The sequence below is a fragment of the Chamaea fasciata genome, unplaced genomic scaffold (genome assembly GCF_029207755.1).
Source record: "Chamaea fasciata isolate MVZ Bird 193981 ecotype frontalis unplaced genomic scaffold, bChaFas1.0.hap1 SCAF_4, whole genome shotgun sequence".
NCBI lineage: Eukaryota > Metazoa > Chordata > Aves > Passeriformes > Sylviidae > Chamaea > Chamaea fasciata.
In genome coordinates this window covers 75,538,847-75,562,796 of record NW_027094089.1, presented here as the reverse complement: position 1 = coordinate 75,562,796, position 23,950 = coordinate 75,538,847, and the positions used below count along the sequence as shown (strand labels likewise).

At 48.4% G+C, this 23,950-nt stretch overlaps 1 protein-coding gene across 1 annotated transcript in view; it reads left to right on the top strand.

Annotated features, from left to right (window-relative positions):
• The first annotated feature begins 296 nt into the window (after positions 1-296).
• GPC4 (glypican 4) overlaps positions 297-23,950 on the top strand; it is a 68,214-nt gene continuing 44,560 nt past the window's right edge. The window contains 2 exon segments of the mRNA XM_066182077.1: positions 297-380; positions 382-922. Coding sequence (XP_066038174.1) covers positions 297-380; positions 382-922 — 625 coding nt within the window.

The window sequence follows — 23,950 nt, the reverse complement described above, 5'->3', positions numbered from 1 at the left end:
CCTGAGGCCTTGACCCCGCTAAACTCTTGGAAACAGAAGATTGGTGGAAAAATGTCGGTTTTGACAAGTCTTTCATGCACATAGTTCAGACCTGTCACAACGATGTCAAAATTCATCAGCGTAGTGAACCTATTAAACCCGGGGCAGAACTGAACCATCTACAGCTCCACTTCAGGAGGCACAGCAAAGCCAGCCGTTCCAGCGCTTCCGGGGAATCTCCCTTTCCCTCGCGGGGCACTTCGGAGCTGGCATGGGTGGGAGCGTGGGTGCCAGGTGGAAACTCCTGAGGCCGAGCGATGCCAGCCCCGGCTCCGGGCAGGGGGTGCTCGGGGTGCCCGTGCCGGGGCAGAGCCCAGGCTCTCCGCGGGAGGGAGCGCCAGCGCGGGGCCAGCCGGGCGGGCAGCCCCGGGTTCCGCTCCGCCTCGTTGGGCGGGCGGATCCCGGCTCCTGGTTTTCCCGGGGGCTGCAGAGGCTTGTCCCGGCCCTGCGCGATCCTGCTTGGCTGCCGCCCTCCCCGCCTCCCTCCACCTCCTCCTCCTCCTCCTCCACCACCACCACCCCATGTGCTTCCTGCCGGGCCAAGTTCGCGGAGCGCCGCCGCACGCCGGGCCAGCGGAGCGGAGCCGCAGCGGAGCGGGGCGCAGGGCAGCGGGCGCAGCAGCTGCGGGGCGCGGCGGGGCAGGCTCGGCGGAGCGCCGGCTGCAGCCTCGGGGCGCGCTCGCCCGGCCCCGGCGGCCCCTGCCCGCCCGCACCATGCCGCGGCGGCGCGGCTGCCTGCCGCCCCTCCTGTGCGCGCTGGCCGCCCTCAGCCTGCCGCTGCTGCTGGCCGCCGAGCCCCGCGCCAAAAGTTGCTCCGAAGTGCGGAGGCTCTACGTCGCCAAGGGCTTCAGCCAGAGCGAGGCGCCCAGCCACGAGATCAGCGGTGAGTCGCGATCGTCGCCGCCGCCTTTGTGCGCGCTCGGCCCGGCCCCGCGGAGCGCGGGGTGCGCGCCCGGCTCCCCCCGGCCCGGCTCCCCCCGGCCCGGCTCCCCCCGGCCCGGCTCCCCCCGGCCCGGCTCCCCCCGGCCCGGCTCCCCCCGGCCCGGCTCCCGGAGCTCGGCTCAGGGCGCGCCGCCCAGCTCGGCGCGGTTCGGTTCGGCTCCCCGGAGCTCGGCACCCCTCCCGCGCGGAGGGTCCCGGCGCGGCCGCCCGCCCCCGTGCCGGGCAGTGCCGAGCAGGACCGCGCCTGTTGCCGGCCCCGCTCCCGGCTCGGCGGCGGGGCGGGCGTTCCTGCCCTTGGGCTGCCGTTCGCCTCGGAGGGGAGCGGGCGGCCCGTCCCGCCCCGGTGCCCGGCGGCTGCTGGCGGAGGGACTGAAACGTGGCTCCTTTTTTTTCCTTTCTTTCTTTTTTTTTTTTTTTTTTTCTCCTTTCTTTTCTTTCTTTTCTTTCGTTTCTTTCTTTTCTTTCTTTTCTTCCCCCTCCCCCCCCCCCCCCTTTATTTTTCTTTCTTTCTTTCGTTTTTTTCTTCCTTCCCTCCACCTTCCTCCCGAGATACTTCGAGATACTTGCGCATCCCGGGGACAGGAGTGCTCGCAGCCGGCAGCAGTAGGAAATGGTAGCTAATGTGCTCACACCCAAAACATTTTATTCTTTTTGTTTCATCCTTCATCTCCCTCCCAGGGCCGCTGCTTTTATTTCCCCTTCTGAATGACCTACTGGACCGCATTCTCCGCGGAACAAAGGAAGTGCCTTTTTAGCTGGAATCCTCGGAGACCACCAAGGACTCCAGCTCATGCACTGCAATTTCGCACTACTTTCAACAATAACAAAAATGCATGACTGAATGGCTCAAAAATGTGGAGTGTTGGAGGCATTCATTTCGGTCTGGGACACTGTCACAACACAGACAGACCCCAAGTAAATACCTTTAGACGGCTCAGATAGAAGCTGGGGGTAATCTTTACCATTGGTGTGCCCTCCAGATATGCATACATTATCCTTTTCACTGACAAAATTAAAATCATTTCAGTCGCCTGTGCTTTTGTATTGTCAGACTAATGATATGCATTTAGCCTACATCTGTTTGAATAAAATTGCAGGCCCGTTTACTTCTCCAAGAAATATTTTAATGAGAAACGTCTGACTGGTTGCAGTTAAAATACTCTCTCCCCTTCACTCTGCCTGCTTTGTAAAATGCTCTCTAATAAATAGTCTTGCATTTGAGTCCAGCCCTCATCAGTGTAGGATCAGAATGTGAGCAGACTTCCTCTGAACTCCAGTATTGGGAAGATTTGACCTAGTCCTTATTTTATATATTGTTTAAGATGACTTGGTGAGCTTTGGAGAATGTCGGGAGTAGATCATGCTGACAGGGCTTCAATTTGAAGCTCTAAAGCTGTTGTCTGTTTGAGAAAAATGATTAGCAAGGTAAGATCATTTGATAAAAGAAGAGCTTTCAGCAATGACAAGCTGAAAATCCTGGCTGGGTTCTGTTGCTGTTCCAGGGGTGTAGTGAGTCTGTGTCTGGCTTTGCTTGGAAAGCAACAGGTCTTGCAAAGTGGAGTTTTAAATGTAATCCTGCTGTGCAGGGTATTTCAGAGAGGGTGGTGGAAGTCTTTAAAGAAGGTGTGCCGTGTACAGCTTTAAAGTGTGGTGTACCTCAAGTGTGACGGAATTTAAAATTAAACCTGGAGTGAGGTGCTACACCTGCTGCAGTTTCACGTTCCCCCTGTGAATTCATGTGGCTTTGGTGTGGGCTGTGTTTAGAGGCTCCGGATCTCCCCTCTTGCTGTTCAGCTGGTGTACGCAGATGTAACCACCAGTCCCACTGCTGGTGTTGAACTTCTGTCAGAGTGGAGAACTTCACCTGAAATTGCCCCTGTGGGATCAGCACGGGGCACTGGAGTCCCGTGGGCCAGGTGATAGTGCTGGAGGCTGAAGTCTGGCACCAGGGTAAGAGGTCTGTGGTGTGTATTGTGTCTCCAGAAAAGAGTCACTTACCAAAGCTTTGATTTCAGTTGGTGTTTCAGGTGATAAGTGGCGTATTTTCCATCAGGAGAGTAAGTGGTTTGGAAAGGCCACTACCTGGGCGCCTGGCTATCGGTGGGAACAAGATAAATGTGTGTGAGAGAATGAGCCATGTGCTTGGACAAGTATCCCATTGGGCTGATGGTGGAAACTGGTGATTTCTGCTTGGTGGCACCTCTCTGCTCACAAAACTGGTGGAGGACAGGTTGGGAAGGCTTCAGTGGCCTGAATGGAATCACGTGTGGACACATGGATGCTGTTGGAATGATGGGTGGACACATGGTTGTTCATATCTGGAGTGCATCAACTTCTTTGTTAGATTTTAGTACTGATTTGATGGGTTATGTTTATTCTCACATTCTCTTAGCAAGTTGCTTTAGTGCAGACAGAAACTTCCTAGCTTCTTTGTGAAAAGGTGTCCTAAAAGCTGTGGCAAATTTTTTTCGTAAAGTGTAGTGATTTCTTTGCTGTCAGGGATTACTGATTCTATAAATGTTGGCCTTGAATTGTCAAAGTGAAGCAGCTGTGTGGTGCAGGCAGATGTGTCCCTGCACTTGTGACAGCAAGTGAAACTCATCCTCACTGGAAGGGCATGGGGAGTCATTTGGGGTTTTTATAGCATCTCACATGGATTTTTTGCCACATCTATTTTCTTCTGGAGCAGTAGATATGCAATTTTTTTTCTTTCAAGGAAATGCCCATTCAAGCAGGCATTTAATCTTGTATCATTGCTATTTCAGTGGCATTAAAGGCTGCTCCTTCACCATAATTACCCAGGAGTTCACTTTAATATTTATTTAGACCAGGTTTAGGACCTCATTAGAGTATGCATAAATAGCAGGTTATATATCTTGCTGAAGTACCTAGGCATTTCTGAAAGGAGCACACAGCTGGTCAACTCACTGCTTGCTTGATAAGAGGTGTAAAATGGGTTATTTGTGGTGTTGGACACAGAGAACTTGTTTCCTTTTATGTAGCTTTGGTGTTAGAGGTATAAACACAGACTACTGCTATAAATCTGTGTGGAAGCTTTTAATAATCCGTGGCCCTTTGGTGCTGCTTTGTACCCGAGTGTTTTTCAGTGGCTGCTGCCCCTGGAGCCCTGTGATGTGTGTGGCAGAGCTCCTGGCAGTGGCGAGATGCAATCTTGCTGTTGCTGAAGAGGTCAGTGCTTTCGCAGCCCTGATATCTACACAGTTGGTTTGTGAAACCTGACTCTTGATAGCGTGTAGATAGTAAGGTGGTGGGGGCAGAACACCAGCCTGTAACTACTTTTAAGATGACTTTGACAGTTTCCCGAGGACGAGTCACATCTTGGGAAGTTCTGGGTCCCAGAGCCACCGGCTTTGTTCAAACTCTACCCAGAATGTGTGTTCCTTATGGATTCCATGTGTCTCCAAGCTGTTATGGTGATGGAGCAAAACTCCCTGGAGTGACCCTCTGAAGGGGCTGCTTCCCCTGGTTGGTCTGGTGGGGCTGCAGAGTGAAATGCAAAATGAGCTGGTGTGGTGGCAACTGGAAACCCACAGTAAGTGGTGATGATTTAAAAAACAAAAAGCCCCCACCCAACCTTTCTTTAAAAAGGCTGCTTCTTGCCCTCAGATGTTAAAGAGACAGAAATGCCTTCCCTTTTCCTGCTAATTGGAAGAACTAGATGCTTCTTTTCCTGGATTGAAAAGGAAAAAAAAAAAAACAAACCCAAACATCTTGCCTGTTGGGGGAAGATGTAGCCAGTGCAGCAGTCATCCTGCTCTCGCTGGCACTGCTGTCCTGGCAGTGGTGGGGAGCACAGAGCAAACCTGGACCCTGCCTTTGCAGGGAGCTGGGAACCAAATTATTTGAATAGCTGCATTTATTTGTGAGAGCAGGTTTTTTTTTTCCCCCCTTGGCAGAGGAAATCGGTTGACCCTTGATTTTTGGACTTCTGGGACTTTGCCCAGAGTAACTGTGGGCAGGTGTGCCCTGACGTCCTGCTGCTCACTTGTCCCCAGTGCATTTATGGCTGTCAGTAGGTGCTCGGTGTGCTGCCCTTGGTCAGTCAGGAATGCTGCTTTGTTTGCATTGCTGTGTGTTGGGGTTTAACCCCAGCCAGCAACCAAGCCTCACACAATCACTTGTTCACTTCCCTACCAAAAGCATTAGGGAGAGGACCAAAAGGGTAAAAGGTAGGAAACTTGTGCGTTGAGAAAAAGACAGTTCAACAGGGAAAGTAAAAGCTGAGCATGTGAGCAAAGCAAGGAATTCACTGTTTCCTTGGGCAGGCAGGTGTTCAGCCATCTCCAGGAGAGCAGGGTGCCATCATACCTAACAGTGACTTGGGAAGGCAAACACCATGATTGCAAATGTCCTCCCCTTTCTCCTTCTTCCCCCCACTTTATATACTGACCATGATGTCATATGGTCTGGAGTCTCTCTGATCAGTTGGGGTCACCTGTCCCAGATGTGTCTCTTCCCAATCTCTGCACCTCCAACTTCCTCACCGGCATACCAATACAAGAAGCAGAAAATACTTTGGCTGTGTGTAAGCCCTGCTCAGCAATAGCAAAAACTTTTCTGTATTATCAACCCGGTGCTCAGCACAAATCCAGAACAGAGTCCCACACTAACCACTGTGAAGAAAATTAACTCTACTACAGCCAAAACCAGCCCATTGTTTTACATGTCAAGTCCAGAAAATGCTGCTTTAGTTTTTCACATGCTTCTCTTCCGTGTGGCCCCTTCCAACTGAGAAAAAGATTCTGGATCCCCTCCAGGTCAGTGTTACTCGGCTGTCTGGCACTGCTGAGCCTGTTGCAGTCGGTTTGCACGGGGCAGCTCTGGACTTGCTGTGTTGTGAGAAGTACCAGATTACACCTGGTCATCCTTGAGGTCTGTCTGAAGGTTCGGAGTGACCAGCTGTACCTATTTGCCATTACTCCTGTCCAGTGAAGGCAGTGGTCCTTGGCAGGCGGGGGGTTTTCTCCGTGAGTTAATGGAGTAGATTGCCTGGCCACCCAAGGGTGGCGAAGTGACCACTGGAGAACATCCCCGCGGCAAACACAACTGCTTGGCACGGAAAAGTAAACGAGAGAATTCCTTGAAGTATTTTTAGCCGCTTCTAATGTCATTTAGCAACTGGAAACAGCGGGGGGGACGGGGTGGGGGGGGAGGGAGCAGGCAGTGTGCGAGTTTGCCCTCAGGCCACCGACGAGCGCGCTGGCGTCCGGCGCTGGCGGCCGTGTGGCTCCGTGAGTGTTGGCCAGCGCTGGCGGCGGCTCCCGGCTGAGTCACGGCTCCGGCCGCCGCTCGTCTGGGACGCCGCTTTCTCTCTCTCTGCGAAAGTGCAGCGCGGGTTTTTTTTGTTCGTCTGCAGCGGCGCACCGTGTCCTAGCAGCCGGCAGCGTGAAAGCATGTGGTTAGCAGCGACTGCTTGCAGTGGTCCGGGGCTGAGTGGGAGTATCGTTTTCCTTGGCAGACATTCATAGAAAGTTCTGTTTTTTCTGCCAGAATAAGCAGTCATTACATTCCATACAATTCATAGTCAAATTATTATCTATTGTAAAAACTGCCTTAATTATCAGATGTTTCCTTAGACATGTAGCTGTTTTTTAAGAGGCTGAATAGGCGTGTGTACATTGTGCAGAAGGCCTGAGCTGCACAATGTTTTCAGTACTGTTTTGTAGTTTCAGGGAGATTTTCTGTGGCTTTCGTGTGTCAACAGGCTTTTTATTCACACTGAAACAGCAGCAGAGCAAGGCCAACACGACAGCGAGGCGCTGTTTTGGGTCTCTGCATCTTCTCTCTGCCATGGTATTGGTACCTGTGGAGCCAGGGAAGTTCAGGATGAAGCATGACCGCTGTGTATGTGAGATGGCTCCAATGGGAAGAGGTTTCAGATGAGCATTTTCTGTCTTGGAGGTGCAGGTAGCATCTGCCCAATAGGGTTGTGGCCTCTGTCAGAAGGCTGGACAGGTCTCAGTTCCTCAAGCTGGTGGTGTCTGTGGTCCTAGCCTGCTCCTGGTATTCTTGGTGTTGGATGGTGGCTTATGCAGACCCCACTGTCCTGGTTCTGTGGATTACCAGCCCTGGAACCTGCATGGATGGGGAAGGATTGCCCATTGTTCTCAAGAGGTGTCAGATGTGTGGTTCTCATCTCCTGTCCTCTTCCCACGCATAACCATTCGCATGGATTTCTGTGAATGTGCATGTGTGTTCAGTTGCACAGGCTCAGTCCTTGTCATCTCCCACAGGTGTGGGCAGCACCAGGATGGAGAATCAGGATTATTCAGTCTGCTGCAAAATTCTTTGCCTTCTCCCAGAAGAGGAGCAATCCTCAGGGATCTGATATTTTAATTTTTTTCTTTTCCTTTTTTTGTTGGGGGAAGGAAATTCTTGTTAGCCAGAGAGGTCAGGATGTGTGTCTCCTCCCAGCAGCCAGGCTGAGAGTGAGCTGCCAGTCCCGGTCTCCTGGGCAATAACCTCCTTACATTCCTCACATTCCTCCTGCTTTCTCTTTCTTTTGAGATTATGAAGATAACTTCCTTCTCCCATTGCTAAGCAATTCGAGGACCCAGTAAGTTTCCTCTTGTTCCCTAAATTACCTTGTGTGTTTCAAGATGCCCCATGGCAAACCCCTCTGGTGCCAGGAAAGGTGCAGTTCATGCTCTTCACTGGGGTTTGTGCATCTCAGGGAGAAGGCTGCTGTGTGCAATTTTTTTTTATCATTGCCAAGTGTTTTAATTAAAAGAGATTGCTACTTTGCCGTAACCCATTTTACTTGCTTCCTAGTTTGTTAAATAAGAGTTTCATGAAACTATTTTGCTTTTCTAGGAGAGATTTTTGTGTTTTTCTTTGCCTGCTCAGAGTACGTGCAGCCTGCAGAGGCTGTGGTTGAGGCACCATGTTTGTGCCAGAGAATTTTCTTGTTTACATCTTTCTGGTCCTGGAAAGGTGCTCAGATAAAAATAGCATGTTGGGAAGAGGGAACCTGGTGAGAAAGTGTTGGAGGCTTTATGTGTGCAGAGCTGGTGGTAGCCATGTGGGCTGTTGTCAGGTTTTGCCCCGTGAGGATGTGGCTGTGGTAGTTTTCTTAGGATGGTGTTTTCTGTTTGAAAATGGTCGTGTTTGGCACAATCGTCTTCCCTGCTACTTCATGCCTGGCAGTCTGTCACCTCTCATGTCTCTATGGGTCCTGGGAGAGGAGGGAGGTGGGATGGGGTGACGTTCCTCAAGGGCAGCAGTGCATCACCTCACGGGCAAAGTGCTTGAAAGGATGGATATGTTGCTTAAAAGGTGTGTGTGGGGATACCAGCTGATGGGATCAGTCTTAATTAAGGGCTACTCAGTATTGATTTTAATGTGAAATTAGAACTATAATACCTCTTTCTCAATGTAAAGCATTGCCAGATTCCCCACCTCCCCAAAAACACTCTTAGAAATACTTTTTTTTTTTTTTTTGTCCATCTTCTAAGCAGAGAAATAAAGTCTGTTAGTTTCCTGTCTTTTTACTCCTATTTTCTGTGGCTTACACAACCAGTGGCTGATGGGTTTGTGGGAGTTCCCTGTGAGGGACTTCTCTCTTTTCAAGCTTTGGTGTTGGAAAGGTATGTAGATGGTCGAGAGGGGCTACCCTGAGCAAAGGATTTTGCAGGAGTATTTCTCTTAATGTTTCCAATTTAGAAGCTGAGAATTGTCTGGATTTTAAGCAAATTCAGATGGGAGCAAACAATGATGAAATGTTTAAAATATGTTTGAACATTTTTGTGGGAATAGGAGCAGTACTTATACAGGCAAGGCTGCAGCTTTCAGGAGGTGAAAATATGTGGCCCTTACACATTGTCAGCATTGTTGCTGCCTTTTTTTTTTTTCCCCCCTTCTTTTTCCTTTTTTAAAAATGCTCATAGGAAATTGGCTTTGGTAATTGAGTTTCTACAGAACCACAACATCCAATAGCTGCTCCTTTCCAGGGGTCACCCTCAGGTTAGTTTAAGTAATGTGCAGTCAGTTTAACCTCTTGTGGTTTGTAGTGCTATTCTAGAAATTACTGGTGATTTGGGGTGTGTTAGAGTAACAACTTCACAGGAAAACCCCAAATGTCAGGGTGTCTGGTTTTCAGAGAGCTCTGACCGCTTGCCTTGTGAAAACCAGGCACCTCGAGGTATGTCCCTTCTTGCATCGGAAAATGCCATTAAAGCCTTTATGGCCCGTTGACTTTCCTTTTCAAAGAAGCTGAAATAACCCTGGGTGATTTGTTTACCTACACTGACTTAAAACATCCCCCTACTTGGAAGCACCCTACAGAACCTGTAGGGTGTGTTGGGTCACATCGCCCTGCGTGGCACTGATGGAGGAGCAGCAGTTCTCTGGACCCCCAAATCCCGGGGTTTAGGGGATTTGCTGGCAGCAGAGGGCCAGCTTTAAGAAATTATGAGCTGGGGTTTTAGCTTTGTAGCATTGACAGTTTGGTATAAAAAGCTCTGTGTTGCAGGCTGTGATGACAGGGGGTGATAAATCACTCTTGGCTGGTACTACAGCTTCTAATAATGGTGTTTTGAAAAGATTACATGGGTTTTAATACAAACTTTTTGCTTCTTTGTACTCTCCTCTTTTTAAAGAGTTGAGCCTGTTTTGATTCAGCATTCTTGGAACATAAAGATGGAGCCAGGATTTTTACTGGGCTGAAATGCAGTTTTTTGCTTCTCCTACAAACATGAGGATCTTGTTTGAGTGTCTTTATAGCCAACTGGCTGGCAGTGTCCTCTTTGCAAGGGAGCTGGCTTGTTTGTTTTAAAGGTAGTTGTGTCCCATGGTGGATTAAAGACCAAGCAGCTTCACCCAGAGAGTGATGCTATTGGAAAGAAATTAGTGATAGGGAGAGCCATGTAATAAGGGGAATAAATAACCTCCTGCACCTTCCTTGACTTTCCTTGGCCGATTCCCATGGGAGAGACAGAGCATTTATGTGATCAAAGAAATCGGCACAATTACAAGCCTGATGGAAAATCAATCCCTTGTCAGCTATGTATGGGCACCCAGGTGGGCTTTGCCTTTGCTCTGAATAGTGTGGGCTGGATTTTTTTTTTTGTGTACCTGCCAACCCTAGGGTTTCTGAAGTGTGGTGGCCAGCAGTCCTGGGGGAGCACAGGGCGCCTGGTGAGCCAAGGAAGTGAGGCAATAGTGCCCATGTCCCTTTGCCTGGGCAGAGGCACTGGGAGCAGCTGGCAAACACGCGGCACGCAGATCAGGGGTCAGAGTGGTGCTGCTGGTTTAGTTTGGACTAGAGGAAAACAAACAGGCTTCCTCCTGAGTTTTGGCTCCATTTAGAGACAGAACTGAGGGTGCCATAGGACCATACGCTTTTCTTCTCCGTGGGGGGAAAAATGGCTTTAATAGCGTCTGCTAATGATTCGGCGCTGTTTACATAATAACTGCGGTTCGCTTTCATTAGCTCTCATAATGAGATTGCTTTCTTCCAGTGCAATTGCTTGCTGGTTTGGTTTTACATGCTCCTGCCTCCCTGCTCCCTGAGCATGGCAGTGGGATGAGGAGGGAGTGCAAGGGCTCTGTGCCTGGCCTGGCTTCCCCTTCTCCGGCTCCAGGCATGGAAGAAAGCTCACAACTGCTTACTGGAAAGGAGAGGAGCTGAAGGGGTTTTGTACTGCTGGGACCCAGGTAGTGGTTTGGAGCATCATGGCATCTTAGCGGAGTTTGGTTTAAATCCATTTTGCTTGAGGTTCTCTCATCTTCATACTGAAAACTCTTGGGCTTACCTGTTGGCGGGGGAGGGAATCCAGTGACCTGCTTCCACTCAGAGGAAGAAGCCAGGCCCTTTTGTCTCCTAGTTCCACCACATCAGAAGCACTGATCTGTGACAGTGGATATGCATCATGGATATTGTTTGTCTGTAGCTGCTGCAGCCTAACCTTGATGTCGTACTTGTTTGTGTTCCACGTTTGAGGAATTGTGAACGGTAGCAATGCTCCCCAGGCTGCAGGTGCCTGCCTCCTGCAGCACCCAGCCGCTGTGCGAAGGAGCTGCTGTGAGATAACACCCACTGCTGAGCTCTTCTAAATAATTAACGTCACTTGGAGGAAAACACAATAGCATGAGTGCTACCTTTCGAGAAGGTAAGGCTGGCTGTTTGGTTGGGTGGGTTTTTTTTTTCCTTTGTAGTGTAGTAGTGGGTGCATGAGGGTTTCAGAGCAGCCGAGTGCCAGCAGGCAGGACGTGGCACAGTACTGGGCTGGAGCAGAATGGGTCCCCATGGAGCAGTGGGTGCTCACCCAGGGGTGCCACAGGGAGCGTGGGGGTCTGTGTGTGTGGCTTTGCAGATGTCCTGGGGGATGCATGCCCTCTCCCCTTTGGCTGCAAGTGACTTTCTTTAGGAATATGCCTCAATTTGTTGCCATTGGTAGATTAAGGTCTCCACTGCTGGAGGGTCCTGAGCAGAGGATGACTTGACCTTCTTCACCTTTGCAAAACAAAACACTTTTATGGGGAGTTGGGAAAAACGTGACTGCTTTTGGCCATGTGGCTTCTGCTAATTAACTTGAGTTAATTGGGGCTGGTTGAAGAGCTGTGGCTTGGGTGGGTAGAGGAGGCTGGAAGAGACAGGGCTCAGGGCTGCTCAGCCCTGTTGAATCCAGCCCACCAAGGGGATCCTGGTGCAGGCGCCTCGCTAGTGAAAACTCCACATAACTCAGCCCTCCGCATTATTAAAGGCTCCTTTATACCTCTTCTTGCTGTAACTCCTGTGAGAACAGCCAGTCTTTTCAGCAGCCTTCCTTACGGGGAAAGTTCTGTGAGGGGAGCAGGCTGGCTGGCACGGCGCTGCTCCAAACCAGCCCTGAAGCTGCTGCTGAACCAGTCAGGCAGTGGGCAAGGGTGCCAGGTGAGTCTGGTGCTCCTGTCCAGCCTTGCCAAAACAAGGGTTGTGGGTCCCCTTGCTGCACAGCTGGCTCAGTAGGATGCTGAAAAATAGTTGTGAAAAGTAGGGGTTAATTTCCATGTATCAAAATATGCACACAAGGTTAAATGAGACTTCCTTCTTGTCAATGAATTACGGCTTGAAAATATTTGCATTCTTTCCTGAAAGATTTAGGAATAATTATACAGCACTCAGGGGCAAGGCATTCCCAGATAAACTTAACAACTCTATAATTTGTACTCGAGGCAGGGTTTCCTGTAAATGATAGCTTTGTTTAATTTTACAATACTGCTTCCAAATGTTTGCTGACTGTGAATTGCCAGCTAAACTGGACTTGTGAATCTGGAAAGAGTATTTATTTGTTTGTTATTGCAGACAGTAAGAGCTGCTGTGTGAGGCTAAAACTTGGCATCTCCTTTACAAGCTGTAGGCATCTCTCCCCAGCCAGGTTTGGTGCAGTGGGCAGCTGATGTAGGGTGTGAACAGCTTTCCAACTTCTCTGTACAAAATTCCTGAGCTTCTCTAGGATCTCCTCCTGCTCTGCCTTTCTTTTTCTGGGTTTGGGAAAGGAACGCTGCAGTCGCAATGCACATACTTTCTTTCCATTACTCAAAGCTGGAGTCATGCATAGTTACAGCCAAAGACACTTCAGCAGCTCTGGGGATAACAAGATAGCTGACAGACTGGAATGCAGATTTATCAGGGGTAAAAACTGGCAAAATTCCTTATTTCTGGTTCTTCTTTTCAAATAGGCCCTTCATGCTCCTGCTGCAAGAGCCCACCACATGTTTAACCCCTTGTGTTCTCTCCGCTGGATCCAGGGATGAGCACTGGTGCTGCCTATGTTTCTTTTGGGATTAAACTGCTCAGTCCAACGTAGTTGCTAGGTGTTGTTTTTAAACTGCAAAGTTCTTTAAGAAGTGCTTTCAATGGGTTTTTATTTTAAAGTGCAAGCCTTTGCACCAGATGTCTGTCTGAGTGACCACAGAATGTAAATTTTACTGTGTGTTGCCTTTGGACTGGCAGTTAGGGAGACTACTGGGCAGTTAACATAGGCAGATTGTGCCATGAAATCTGCTTTCTTGGATTTGATTCATATTAATTTCTTTCGAAGCAAATCTCTTTATTGGCTTCAGTTTCATTTTGCTGTAGAGCTACTTTTACTGTGCCTTTGCTGGGATCTGGAAATACTTACATTGCTATGAGAAATAGGTCATATTCAGCTCCATGGATTTTCAGTTATATATATATATTAATATTGCAAGACATTAAGCAATTTCTTTTTGGGGAAACCAGTTATGGCAGAAGGAGCACACTTGGAAGTTAAATAGATTAAGTGAAATCCCTCAGTTACAGGAGGGAGGTTCAGAAGACAAGTCAGGCAGTTTAGGGAAGGAGCTTTGAGTTAAAATTTAACCTTTCCCAGTCTTCCCTGAGCAGTGGTGCAGCAAGACCTGCCTGGAGCCAGCCCAGTGCGGGAGCCTGGGGTGAGGGCTCTGACGTGGCCATCTGCAGGGTGGATGATTTGGAGCTGGTGGTTGTGCCTGTGGTTGGGAGTCTCGACTGGCTGAGAATGAAGGGAATTTCACTTTTTATTGGAAAAGGAAAGAATTGCTCAAGGATTGCAAAACACTTTGTTTTGGAAGAAATGTCATTGTTTGAAAATAGCACAAGAGCAGGAGGGGAGCTGTCCCTAAGCCTGTGGCAGTCTTGGAAATCTTCTTACCCAGGGGCTCAAGTGAAACTTCAAGGCTTAAGTGTTAGCTTGGACTTTTGTCCGAGGGTGTCCAGGCTGGAGGGCTGTACTTCTCCCATTCCCACCTCTTTCTTTGGCGGTGTAAGGAAGGGGAACTTTATTTTTATTGTTTCTTAGTTTTCTATTTTAAGCAGGAGGGATAGAGTCTAGAAAGGAAAGTGAGTCTTGGCTTTTGGACAGAAACGCTCACGGGGGTGGTGGCCAGCACTTGGTCTCTCATGGGATAGTTGCTGGCTCCTGGTTTTCTGCCCTCTGTGTCCTTCCTGCTCCCTGCATTTATCTCCTTGGCTGTACCCCAAGCACGTGGATTTGAACCAGCATGGCCATCATGGCTTTGCTGCAGGCCTGTGTGCTTGGTGCTGCTTGGCCTGTTTTGTCTGGGTGAATCCCCAGGACAGGTCCGTCCCCACAGCTGGAAGCTACTCTGGTCACAACACAGACCATCCACTGGAGACACCCAGCCCATATGGATTTGCCACAGAGGGCAGCCCTCCTGCCAAAGCCTTGTCTCAGCCCTGGCAGGATCTCCCCATGGAGCTGGCGGAGTTGCTTGGTGCCTCCCCATTGCTGGTGCTGCCCATTGCTCCTCCAGGTTTGTTTTTTTTTAGCTGCAAACTTTATTTCATAGAGTACTTTTGCTGATGGAAGGTGCCAGGACACAGCAGTGGCTGTGGGGAGGCAGGGGAGCTCCTCTTCCTGCTTCAGAAAGCCTTAACACATCTGGTAAATCCATCCCATCCTTCTGATCTGCCATCCCCTCCCTGGGGCTCACAGTGCCAGGGCTGTTCACTTTCCTGCTGGTGGATGTCGATGGTCCTGCCTGGGACATGGGTGGCAAAGGTCCTGTTTGCACTCTCTACTCCCCCATGGCTGCTCAGAGCTGTGCCGAAGAAGACAAAATAAACCCCTTTGCTGCCTGCCAGCAAAACCTCAGTGTAATTGTCCCCTGGTGCAGTTGGGTGCTGTAAGCCCAGTGTGTTGTTTTCCCATCCCACCAAAGCTGTTTGCACAAGCCCAGCTGCTGTTCAAGACAGGGGACCAGAGTTGGGGTCTGCAGGTGGACAGTCTTGAACAACACCAGGGCTGAGGTGTCTCCCAAACTTGCTTTTTCCAAAATACCTAAGAAAACATGACCCTGTATCATGTTCCCATGTGGAACAGCAATGAGAAGGCACATGCTTTCACTGTAAAACATGCTTAAGAGGAGGGTGGGGAACTCAAAAAGCTTTAATTTTCAAAGGCTGAAGTGGCCTCCTGCACTCCCCTGTTGCTGTCTGGGATGCTGCTGTCCCTCCTGGGGGACATTTGCTCAAACAAAGGTGGCAGCACAGAAATTGGCATGGGAATTGTTGCAGAGATGTTGGGATTTATATCTGTGCTGTGGTGAAGAGGAGGAGTGCCTGTGTGAAGCTGGCGGCAGATAAGGCTGGTGTTCACAGCTGCGCCAAGGAGAGCGGCAAAGATAGAGCATTCTGGAGGGGAGAAGGAGGAATTTTTAATTTTGTGATATCCTTATCTTAATCCTTTCTCCCCTCTCTTCCACCCTCCTTCTCGCCTCATCCAGGGTAGGTTAAACTACTCAGCCTTGCCTTTTCCACAAACACTGGCAGGCTGGTGGTTCCAGACCTGGGAATACATTGGGAGTCTGTTTCAGCAGCGGGATGGGTTTTTGGACGTAGGTCGTGTTGTGCTAGCAGAACACAGTGCAGTGCTTGTGTGAGCTGGGTGGCTTCTGCAACGGATACCTGGCTGGTGGAAAAGTAACACTTGGTAGCAGTCAAGGGCTTAAAAGCACGTTTTTCAGGTCAAAAAATCTTACTTACAAACTCAGCTGTGGTCTTAGCTCTGAGGTGTTTTGTCCAAGAGGAGACAAAGCAGGGAGGTGGGAGGTGCAGGGGATGGTTCTGAATGTCACCAGAGCACACACAGGCTGTGCTCCTGTGCCATTGCTGCTGCTCCCTGGGTGAGGAGTCAGTGACCCCACTACCGGGATCTCTGGGCAGATGTTCCTGCCCTGTGCTTGGGGTTGGTGCCTCTTGCCTCTCCAGGCACTTTTCCTTTTTTTTTTTTTTTTTTTTTTTTTTATCTCCAGGGGGATTTTTTTTTTCAGGGGGAACCTGGAGCTGTGCCTCTAGCTGGAGGGAGGATTTCCACTGACATCCTCCCTCTGTATGGTGGCCCAGTTTCAGGGAGTTTCAAAGGTCCTGGGCAAGTTGCACCTTGGGTTTTTGGCACTGGACATCCCCTGCTTCCTGTTGTGCTGCTTATTTGCCTTTCTCCATGTGTTGCTTCAGCCTTGGCCATGTGCGTTTCTGGAGGTTTGTCTTATTTACATGAACAGTTCTCGGAAAGTTCAGCTGAAAAGCAGCTTTTTTCTTCCTGGGAACAGCCAGGAACCACTAGTGTATGATCTTTGTGTATAAAGTTGCCTTTCTGTGATTATAAACAGTGGCCCTAGGATGGATGTGCGGTGGACCTGTTTAGATTTAAACCTGACCCACCTCCTCATTTTCAGTGCTGGCATTCCTTTTGAGCAATATGTTCTTTCCTGCCTTTTGCCGTAACACATGATATGAGTTTTTTAACCTTTAAATTGGAAAGTCCTATCAAATTGTGGTGTCCTGCTCTAAGCAGCAGTGTATGATTTTGTTTTTAATATTTTTTTTTTTTGCTGATGCAATATCAGATACACAGATTGCTCATTAATTTCCGATGTAGCCTTTGTTCTGATGGTCTGGCAAGGCAAAATAGTCTGATAGCCACAGAGAGCCTATTGCATATCCCAATTAGCCCCGGGGAGCTCTGACTGAGGGAGGGGATGAGCTGGGAAGCACAGATCTGTGCCTTGGTCTTGCATCTGTGGGGAAGAGCTGCTGCAAGATCAAGCTCTGCTGGCTGTCCCTCCCAGAGCCCTTCATCTGGGCTTGTTTCCCCAACCCTGCTTTGCATCAGATTCATGGGAGCTAATTATTTCTGAAACTCCTTTAATTGGTGGCACTTTCTGGTCCAGCTGTTTGTACAGTCATAAGCAGAGCGAAGACCTGGGGCAGAGCAGCATCACCTTTCTTCCCAGGAAGGGAGGCTGGATCAAGGGGTTGACAGCATCCCTGGGGTCACTGATGAACCAAGAAAGGCCTTTCTGTGGCTTTGTGGGCAAGGCTGGAAAATGCAGCATTCCAGAATCTTGCTGCTTTACCGAGTGCTCATATTGTGCAGCTGTGTACTGAGACGTAGTATGGGTTCCTCAAAATTGAGTTGTGGCTGTGATGCTCTGGGTGAGCATTTCTGGGGTGATGACAACTGTTCTTCCAGACTACTGGAAAGCTGCTCTGCAGTGGAGCTGCTCAGCCAGAATTTTTGGCCCCAGACTGGCCCATTGTGGAAGGGACTGCCTGTGTCTGGGCTGAGAAGGTCATTCTGTGCTGAACTAAACTGGGGGGACAACCAGGGAGCTGGAATTGTAGAGCAGCAGAAGTGCTCTGCCTTCCCTCTGGTGCCAAAACAGTCCCCGTGTTGCTATGAAAATGTCTTGTGGAAAACTTTCCACTTAGAACTGAAGTCTCATTTATGTCTGCCCAGGACCTGCTCTTGGCCTGAATTTTATTTTCTAAGCAAATGAGACTTTCTGGTCCTTGAGGCGGTGGAAATAACTGCTCCACCAGCTTGCAGCCCACCCGCCCTCAGGGGCCTTGGAAGCCAGTGGGGGGTTTTGGCAGAGGAGATGGTTTGTTCAGCAGGAGCAGTGTAGGGCTTGAGTGTGGCACTGGGCCGTTTGTGAGCCCTCTTAAAACTTGATTTTCAGGGGACCACAGCTCCCCATATTGCAACCTTCAGAGTACTGCTGTGCTCCCGCAGACCCCTCCAGTCGCCCCCGAGACTGCATACTACAAACTGAATATGAAATGCTTAATAGGAGCCAAACTGCCTTGAAAAATGGGTGGATGCAAAATTAATTCGAAAAATCTGGCCTTTTGTGTATTTTCTTTCTGGAGTCTCTTAACCTGCTCTAAGTTCTTATGTTATCTGCACTGTTACTGTGCTTGTCGTGCTCTGGAGGCAGGAGAAGGGCTTATTAATGTGGGTTTTTACATAGATAAATGTGGTTGTGAAGTGCTATTGACACATGGAAATGTTGGTGGATGCTTAGAGAAGGATCAGCTGCTTTGTGATAGCTCTGTGCCAGTTCCCTCGTTCGAATATAGTTACGAAACCCAGTTGTAGCAAAGCATGTTGTTTAAAAAAAAAAAAAGAAGCATATTTCTGTGGCTTAAAAAGAAGAAAAATCAAATCCCAAACCACACACACCCCTCCTTAGTAAAAGTTTTGCGCACATAGGAAACAAAGGCATCAGCATTTGCTTGTCAAAACTAATAAAGTTTGCTTGGATCTTAATTTTTCTGCTTGATTTCACAAAGTAATTGAAACTTCCTTTTTGCTGCAAGCCCTTTTCCCCCCTTCTTTTCCCTCTTTTTTAAAAATATTCTTAAAAGAACATCTTTTGGTCAGTGAGTTGATGGAATTTTGCTCAGGAGGCAGGCGCAGTTTGAGTGTACTTTGCAACTGGTCAGTCAAAGCTTATAGGACAAATTACTTGTGTCTGCAAGTCATTCCCCCAAGCTGAAAACCACCTAGACCAAATAAACCTTGAACTACAGGTTTTATAGGAGCTTTTGAGCATGTAAGCGAGGCTTTTGTAATCGCAGTGATCTGATAAAACCTTAAAAACCAGAGTTCCCATAAGGAAAATAGTTCCACTTGAGGTGATAAAAGCCACATCTGGTAAACTTTGCTTGCTACCTCCTGATGACCTGTGAAGCAGCAAATAGTTCCCACTCTAGAGGAAAGGACAACTATTGGTGCCATACCCTTGTCGTGGAGGGGATGCACCAAAAAAAAAAGTTGATTTGAGAGCAAACAGCCTTTGAAGAAGGATCCTCTTCTGGCTCGTCCTCTAACTCACATTTGACATTCCATGACTATGGTGTCTTGCTGCTTGCCTCCCGGCCAGCACGGCACGGGGAGATTCAGAGGTTAGGATAAGGAGGGGCCTGCGTAATTGAAAGCAAACAAACAGCTAAGACAAAGAAAGAAACATAAAACAGCTACCCCAAAGCCACAAATAGAAAACAGACTTTCCAGATTGATTAGTTCAAATTTGTTTATTTGAAGTCCCAAAAGTTCGCGTTGTCACTCTTTTGAGGTGTCTCTCCAATTTGGCAATATGTTGACCATGTGTTTGCAGATCAGTTTTTCACAAGACAGACCTTGGGTTTTGGTGTGTCGGTGTTGCCTTAAACTTTGAATTGAAAGGAGGGTTGCACGCTCCGAAGACTGATTTGTAATTGTGACATTCAGGGCCTGCTTTAGAGGTAATTACATACTGTTAAACTTCTGGTTCTTCGAGAATTTTCCCTGGGCTTGTACTTAGTGCTAAGATGTGCTGCTGATCACTGTTTTCCCAGGTTTAGGAAACAGGTTTAGGAAGACTGATGCACTTAGTGGCTTTGGAAATCAGTGGAGACCTGGAAAAGTCTGGGTTTGCTTTTGTTTTTCAGAGTGTTTGGATGGAGAGGTGCTTCCTATCTTCAGTAACAGTCCAACAGTGCAGCTGTAATATATATTAATATGTATTTTATGGATTTGGCTTAAACACCCTCAGGTCCCCAGACGGAGGAGTTACAGCTCCCGCCTATTAAGTGTTGGCCATTAATGAGTCGGGTCTAAATGCCTTGATTGTGCCTGAGATTTCTAAGCTGAATCTTTGCATAACATTAGCATGGCAAGAATGCCTCCCAAGGACAAACAAGAACTCCCCAGGCCTTCCCATGCCTCTGCAGGAAGGAATAAGTAGATTTTGGGTTGAACTGATACCATCTCGTGTGCCTTGGTGCTATCAAAGCCGGTGGAAGCTCCCTGCTGCTCTGGTAGCCTGGCTCTGATGTTCTTTCACATGCAGGCACATTGTTTATCTTTAACCAAGGCTTGGATAAACTTCCAAAATAAATGACTGTAGTAGTCCAACTCGGCCCGCTTTGGCGGAGATTTTCTGGAGTGACTCAAACATTGTAAATACGAAAGTAGCTAGACTTCAAACGCTGCTTTTGGACCAGGTTTTCAGAGTTGCCTCCTAAAGCAGCGAAAGGGGATCCTTTCCTTGAAGAAAACCTTTGGGTTTGGGTTTTTTTTTTTCCTCTCTCCTATTTAAACCCCCGCCCTCCCCGTTCCTCTTTTCATCTGCACCCTTTGTTCACGTCTGCCTTCCTGATTAAGAACTAATCAGTGAAGATAGATTAGTCCGGGAGCGCTGCGGCCCTGGGGACCCGCGCAGCCCCGGCGGGTCAGGAGCCGGGAGGCACCGCGGGGTCACCGTCACCGCCGCGGAGGAGGCCGGCTGGGCCGCGCTCCAGTGCACGGAGGAATGCGGTAACAGGATTTAAAGGAAACGTACAGAACTAACGAGGATTAAGGCTAATTGTCCTGTGAGGGGCGGCAGGATGTGGCCGTGCGGGGAGCGACTCTGTTCTGCCAGGGGGGAAGGTCTGGTGGGTTAGGGCCTTGCTCGTGGAGGGCTCAGGTAGGTTTTGGTTGGTTTAGCTGCTGTGTGGAGAAACGGAAAATAGTGGACTTGAAACGAAAATAAAAAAAAGTTGAGCTCTCCCTTAAAGACTTCAAGGCTGTTAGAGCAAATATTTCTGCAGTTGGTGGGAAGCACGCTCCAAATGGCCGGTCCTGGCTCTGTTTTTGCTGGCTTTGCACAAATGCTGCTCTGTGCAGGGACCTGATGTCCCCCAACTGCGGCTCTTGGTGAAGGACTTCGCTTGCCAATGAGTTTGTTTGGAGCAATGCTGTTGGAGGTGTTTAGAGGACCCTGCCTCCCCTCGTAGGTCAGACTGGTTATCAGGTCTTGCAGAAAGGCCATGGGTATCTCTGTGCCTGAATAAGGGGGGATTTAAGGAGCAAAAGCCCTCAGGGTTGGTCCTCAGCGAGCCGGAGTGTGTGAAATGCTGTCTGGAGCCAACCATCCGTCATCAAGTGGTACTAGAGGGCAGCCAGACAAAAAAGAGTTATTCCCACTGTATTTCTGCGCTTTGGGGAAGATCTGTCTTTGCCTGGAAGAAAGTGAAGTTTGCAAGCGTCCCAGCCAGAGAATGGAGAGATAATGCTCTTCAAGGCTGCGAGCCCCTTGGGCAAACCCCTGTTTATTTGCCTTGTGTCAAGGGAGGGGATCAGAGTGGAGTCTGCTGGACAGGGTCTGGGTGCACCAGGGGCCTCTGATTCTCAGCAGGTGTGGTTGGACAAGCGGCCCAAGTGAACTCATTCTTCCTTGTGCCTTCTAGCTTGATAGAAGCAGTCCAAAGCTCAGGTTTCTGTCCTTCACAGGGGTGCCTTGGGTGACATTGGGGATATGCAGGGGCAGGGGATGTGCCTGATTTCTCAACTGTTATTAGATTACAGCTGGACTTTGCCACACCTGAACCCTTTAAGCTTGTCATCTTTTTATTTATGCTTCCAGTTACCACAAGTCCTAAGTCCTGACCCCAAAAACCCCAAGCAAACAATACTCTTGCAAACGGAGAAGATAGGGTGTTTCTCCTTGGTGTGGAGCTTGGGCTCACTTTTGCTCCCTCCCTGAGTGGCATTCCTGGGATCAGTGGGTGCTGCAGTGTGGGTGGCTGGTGGCATGCAGGGCACCAGGGGGAAGAAGATAAGGAGTTGGTGCTGTGTTCCGAAGTCCAGGCTACACGTGCTGCTGGAAAGAGAGCCCTGCCACTGGCAGCTGTGTGGGACAAGGAACTCACGTGGCTTTTGCTATCAAAGCAAGGGGAGTAGAAGCAGTCCTTCCTGTCCATGTCACTTGAGACTTTTGTGTGGCCCTGGCTGGTCCTGGCTCTTTGCTGAGCCCCTGCATCCAGCTTACTCTTCTCCCTGCCCGAAACTACCCAAGGCAGGGTGAAAGAGAGTGTCCTTATAAGTGGAAAACATTGCCCTGCTAATTCCCAGATATTTGTGTATTTGTTAATACACCGCCCTTTAATATAGTTGTTTGCGGTTGGTCTTGTGGTTTTGTTTGGGTTTGTTTGTTTCTTTTTTTTTTTTTTTTTTGGCCTTCTCTTCTGTGTAAAGTTGGTCTCAGAATTTCAGCAGGTTCTGCAGTGCCTATTTTGGATCCTGCAATAGGGAATTTATCTCACTGGAAGTTAATTAACATCTCTCTTGTGCTCCAGTTTGTAGATCAGATTATTGTTTGTATAAAGCCTGGGATAGTTTTTTAAATTTTATTTTGAGTTGAAAACAGGAAATTGTGGCTGAATTCCACAAGCTTTGTTTCTTATTTGAAGAATTAAAAACATCTTTATGTTTTTGGGGTTTCTTAAAAAAATTTTGCTTGGGTCAGGGCTGCCAGTTTGGATGCCCTTAGTGCTCTTACTGCTGTGGAACTCATGGAAGTGGTAGCTCTGCTTTGTGTCGTGGTGCACATGTGGTTTTGCTTGTGTAAGCAGGAAAGCTTCACTTCTGTTGAGCCCCCTCGTAGCTGATAGCATTGGAAAAGGGGGGTTGTTCTGTGGGATTTGCTACACAGCCACAGATCCAGTGCCTTGGGACCGTGGTGCTTGCTTTGAAATGTGCCAGTGCCACCAGCTGGGACGACAGTGGCTTCCCATGGTAGTGCAGCTCGCAGCTGAGTAGGTCTGTCTTGCTCAGTGCGTCCACAAAACCATGAATGTCTTACCTCCTCCTGAGTTTCTTTTGTTTTGGGGGTATTTTTCCACATGAAGCATGATTCTCAGAATCACAGGGGTCATCTACTGCCAGATCTGGGACTTGCCAGTGGATGACCAGTCTGCTGGCACAAATAGGTGAGCCTGGGTGCATCTCACAAGAACCTACTGTGTGGCTCTGAAATGCGTTTTTGTGCGTTGACACTGGAATCAGCTGTGTTGAAAAGGGAAAAAATATTGGAAAAGTGGTTGCCAGTGGCATATTTCTGCTTTTTCCTGCCTTCCCACATGTGATGCCACCCTGCAGTGGTGTGAGCATCGCTGGAGGTGCTTGGTGGAGGGTCGGGCATGCAGAGGGAGAGGGACCAAAAGTGGAGGGAGAAAATGTTAAGGAGGAAAAATATTCCAATTTAAATTACATTAGTTGTGATGGAATCAGTTTTGGTGAAAGGCTGCTTTTTTTTCTGGAAAACAGACGAAAGCTTTAGGGGAAAAAATATAAACAGGCAGGTTTTTTTGGCTTTGTTTTGCCTTCGTAATGGGGAATTTGAGGGAAAAAATGAGAAGTCTCACAACAAAAGTAACTATCTCCTAGCCACATCTCTTTTATTTGCTGGTCCTTGTGCCTGAGCCTTCAGTAATTCTGTGTATTTGCTGTTCCAAATGGATTCTCTTCCCTGCCACCCCTTTTGCCCCCTTTAATTGCATTTAATTATACTTGGCGAAGTTTTTTGGATTACCCTGGTAAAATCTGATGGCCAGCCTCTGTTGAATTTTGAAGTCTAATTGCTGGCTATATGCAACTTCTTTTTCCCGTGACTTTTACCCTTAGGTGTAAAGATAAGAGTTACTGACTGCAGGTATTGAGCTTTTTACTTGTTCTTTGGTAGCTGATAGAGGGGCTCAGTCATCCTGGAGGTGGGTTGGTCTATTGTCTGTATCCAACCTCCTCACCAGAGAAGTGAGAAAAAACCAACAATTTTCAGCATACCTTGACCCTTGTATAACACCACTCACTTAGTGCTCTAGGCAGAAACATGTTATGAAAACTATTTCATGCCTGAAGAATTTAGTGATAATAAAGAAAATTTGCATTTCCTAAGTTCTCACTCAGAGATACCAAGGAGGGCTTTTTAGTTTTGTTTTTTTAATTAAGAAACAACTCTTGGTTTTCAGTGGAGGTTTCTGTCTTAACTAGAGCCAAGGACAATCCTGTAGTTAGCCATAGTTATTTCCTTTTCAGATTTGCTTAAGTAATAAGTTTAATTATGTAATCTTTTAATATTCTTTTTCCCCCTTGCCTTATTTGTATATTCAGGTCTTTGTGTGGTTTCTCTCTCTTTTGATGTTTGCAGAAATGTATTATCTTCATCTGTCTGGTTTGTGTTTGGTGTGCCACTAATTGACTCAATATCCTGTTTGTTGGAATGAAAGCAGGCTCTACCATGGCATATTTTTCCAGGGTGTAAAACCTTGCAGTATTCGGGCCACCCTGTCGGGTAGGAAATTGTTGGCTGTGCTGTGGAAATGAAGCAGTGATGGTATTTTTCCTCAGGTGAGCTG